Source organism: Populus euphratica, unplaced genomic scaffold (genome assembly GCF_000495115.2).
Source record: "Populus euphratica unplaced genomic scaffold, PopEup_1.0 scaffold75.1, whole genome shotgun sequence".
Classification (NCBI taxonomy): Eukaryota; Viridiplantae; Streptophyta; class Magnoliopsida; order Malpighiales; family Salicaceae; genus Populus; species Populus euphratica.
In genome coordinates this window covers 249,400-253,272 of record NW_011499866.1, presented here as the reverse complement: position 1 = coordinate 253,272, position 3,873 = coordinate 249,400, and the positions used below count along the sequence as shown (strand labels likewise).

General features: G+C 37.2%; 1 protein-coding gene across 1 annotated transcript; it reads right to left on the bottom strand.

Moving 5' to 3' along the window:
- Nucleotides 1-407: 407 nt before the first annotated feature.
- On the bottom strand, nt 408-3,399 carry LOC105126092 (tubulin alpha-3 chain). The gene is made up of 5 exons (XM_011026842.1): nt 3,151-3,399; nt 2,332-2,546; nt 2,053-2,252; nt 1,206-1,714; nt 408-949 (listed from the first exon to the last, which is right to left on the bottom strand). Exons 1-5 carry the CDS (start codon nt 3,261-3,263, stop codon nt 634-636), a joined length of 1,353 nt encoding a protein of 450 aa, XP_011025144.1. The 5' UTR covers nt 3,264-3,399; the 3' UTR covers nt 408-633.
- Between the last annotated feature and the right edge of the window lie 474 nt (nt 3,400-3,873).

Below are 3,873 nucleotides of genomic sequence, written 5' to 3'. Positions count from 1 at the left end.
CATTCCCACATTAATTGTTCTGAGTAAGTTAATCTAGTGAATCACTATCTCTGTACGTTGAAAAACATATTCCACGTAAATTGTCACCATGAAAAATGTTAAACGGGTATGAATTAAAAAATGCTTGTGAAAAACTACATTTTGGAGGCAACCATTACTAAGATAACATGTCTCGAATAGGAGTTTTTCTAAGCCGAATAAGCAAAATTTATTCACTCCACAAGCAACAGGGAGCAGAGCAGGGCATTCGGCGAGCACAGAGGGCTGGTACATTCATACCCTTCGCTTTCAAAAGGGGTGTAGCAGCAGGCACGGACACTAGGAAAGTACCTAGGACTTTATCGAATGCCAATCTGCTTGACAAGAGGCAGCATGAAATGAAAGGAGCTCGCAGAAATATGAGAAGCAAAACGCAGAAATGACGGATAACTTCATTCTGAAATGTCGAACTCTTTCAACCCAAAAAAAATGTCGAACTCGAAACCATGAAAACACATTAAATAAGAAATATTTTTAACTGTTTTACTGAAGGATAGCGGTGCCACAAATCACAAACATAACAGCTGCGAAGCAAGAAGGGGAGGGTTGGTGGCCAAACCCTCACGGTCCTTCTCGATTGCTGGTGGTAATAACTTACTCGTAATCTTCATTGTCTTCTTCATCATCTACACCTTCAGCACCAACTTCCTCGTAATCCTTCTCAAGGGCAGCCAAATCTTCACGAGCTTCTGAGAATTCCCCCTCTTCCATGCCTTCACCAACATACCAGTGTACAAATGCCCTCTTGGAGTACATGAGATCAAATTTGTGGTCAATGCGAGAGAACACCTCAGCCACAGCTGTGTTGTTGCTGATCATGCAAACAGCACGCTGAACCTTGGCGAGATCACCCCCAGGTACTACAGTAGGTGGCTGATAGTTGATACCACATTTGAAGCCAGTTGGACACCTGCGGATTTCAAGTAAAACCACATTTCGGATTAATGAAAAGTCGACCAATGGGAGAATGCCAGTTTAATGTTTCAAACTATCAGAGCATCAAGAAAACAAAAACTGAGAAGTGGGAAATTCGAGGTTCAGTGAAAATAATGTCAAGAATTGTTTTCAGTTATAGAAACAGTTACTCGAAGATGAGATGAATTAGTGATGCTCTCGTATTTTTAACATGACCTTTCATTAGTTTTCAGTTGTTTGTTTTTTCTTACCAGTCAACAAACTGAACAGTCCTTTTGGTTTTGATAGTTGCCACAGCAGCGTTGACATCCTTTGGAACAACATCTCCTCGGTACATCAAACAACAGGCCATGTATTTCCCATGCCTAGGATCACACTTAGCCATCATGCTTGCAGGCTCAAAGACAGCATTTGTGATCTCTGGAACTGACAACTGCTCATGGTATGCCTTTTCCGCTGATATGACAGGGGCATATGAAGAAAGCATGAAATGAATACGGGGATAAGGAACAAGGTTGGTCTGGAACTCTGTAATGTCCACGTTTATGGCTCCATCAAACCTCAACGAAGTTGTCAAGGACGATATGATTTGAGATATCAATCGGTTCAAATTTGTGTATGTGGGTCTTTCAATATCCAAGGATCTTCGGCAAATGTCATATATAGCTTCATTATCCAAAAGCACTGTCACGTCTGTGTGCTCAAGAAGGGCATGAGTAGAGAGTACACTGTTGTAAGGCTCCACAACAGCCGTAGAAACCTGCAACCAAAGAGAAACCCGTTAAAACTGAGTTCCCTAAGAGCAACTTGTTTTACCTACCTGAATTCAAATTTGTAATTGTTCTAACACTTGCACACTTACAATGCAGGCAACATATTAATTAACCACAAAAAAGTTCTCGACGTGACAAATAACAAAAGGGTGTTGCACGCACTATGGGATAACACCCATGATAATTAAGTTATTTTGGCCCGAAATTATATGATGCCCTTAAAATATGAACATGCAACCCTTATTAGAATCGTTCTTCCTTCAGCATTGCCTCATAGTGTCCGGGAACAAGGAAGCCAGGGTTTACATTATTTACAAGTATGTACCTGAGGAGAAGGATAAATGGTGAATCCAAGCTTTGACTTCTTCCCGTAATCAACAGACAAGCGTTCTAACAGCAACGACCCCAAACCAGAACCTGTTCCACCACCAACAGCACTAAACACTAAAAACCCTTGTAAGCCAGTGCAGTTATCAGCCAACTTCCTCACTCGATCAAGGCAGAGATCCACAATTTCCTTCCCAACTACAAAGCACAACTAAATCAGTTTAATCCAACAACAATTTAAAAGGCAAAACAGTTAACCAGCAACAATTTCCTTTACCTGTATAGTGTCCCCTAGCAAAATTATTAGCAGCATCTTCCTTTCCAGAAATAAGCTGTTCAGGGTGGAAAAGTTGCCGATAAGTTCCAGTCCTAACTTCATCAATAACAGTTGGTTCTAAGTCGAGGAAAATAGCTCTAGGCACATGTTTTCCAGAACCAGTCTCACTGAAGAAAGTATTGAATGCATCGTGTGCACCACCCACTGAAGCGTCACTACAAAAAGATATTACCTTTTTTCGGTCAGCAACCGCACCATGAATCCAATCAAAATCACAAACAACGCAAAAACAAACACAATACCATGACTACAACTTTGGATGTCAAAAGATTCACCGATTTAACAAAAATACACTAGCTTTCAGTGAATCTCTCTTGAAATGCCAAGTCCTTACTGATCTTGGAAAAAAAATTATGGTTTTTCTACAGTTGATATGTTCGAATAACGTAAAATCAAAATCAATGAAGACCAAACATGAAATTATTCTTAAAAAAAAATAAGAAGAAGAAAAATAAGATGCTTGATTTGGTGATTTCAACACTTAAAATTATACAAGAGTTCAAGAACAAAACGATCTTGATCCCATCAAAACTCATGCTTCAATACATGAGTACAAAAAGCAAACATATATAAGAACAAAAAACCAATAATCCTATCAACATAAACATAAAAAAACAGTAAAAGGTAAAAGAAAACAGAAACAAGTATAGGACAGTAAAGAAAGAAAGAAAGAACCACTTGGCTGGTTGATCATCAAACACTAAAAAGCTTAAAACTTGATGAACAAAATTGAAAACCCAGAAAGAAAAAAAAAGACACCTAGGCATCACTCCATCTGGTTGGATGCCATGCTCAAGACAGTAAAGCTCCCAACAAGCATTGCCTACTTGAATCCCTGCTTGCCCTATGTGTATGCTAATTATTTCTCTCATCTTCTTTCCTTCACTCTAAACACTCAAATTCTCTCTCTTTCTCTCTGTTCAGACACGCAAAAACTCTCTCTCTCTCTCTCTTTGTTTCTTCGACGTTGTTGTTATAGATCGAAAAACTTAGAAGGCAGGCTGCAAATGATGAAAAAAGATTTTTATTAGGTTAGTATCTCTATGCAGAGTTGCTTTTTTGGGTAAACTATACTTCGACCCCTATAGATTCCGAAACATTTCATTCCGTTTTTAATTTTTTAATTAGTCCATTGGATGTCGTTTAATTACTGTTCGCATAAATTATTAAGATAGCCTTTCTTTATATTTCAAAATAATAAAAATTTGCTTTCAAATTATTCAAATTATACTTTTAATCATTATAAATTTTTAAATATTTTATTCTTCATCATGCATTGTTATAAGAAAAAAAAAGATGGTCTAAACAATTTGTTCATCATGTTTTAAAATAATAAAAATTCACAATAAAAATATCTTATATGTAAATTTATTTTATATTTTTGTCTCCCCATCTAAATATATAAGGAAATAATGGATATTCCTTTGGTTTCCTCCACTAAGAGATCATGTTAATTTGTTTTTTAAAAATTAATTTTTTTAT

Excerpts from the sequence above, each read along its gene's own strand:
- LOC105126092 (XM_011026842.1), bottom strand. The coding sequence starts at position 3,263 with ATGAGAGAAATAATTAGCATACACATAGGGCAAGCAGGGATTCAAGTA. Across the intron at positions 2,547-3,150 it reads CCAGATGGAGTGATGCCTAG|TGACGCTTCAGTGGGTGGTG; the intron begins GTGTCTTTTTTT and ends ATCTTTTTGTAG. Across the intron at positions 2,253-2,331 it reads TGCTAGGGGACACTATACAG|TTGGGAAGGAAATTGTGGAT; the intron begins GTAAAGGAAATT and ends TGTGCTTTGTAG.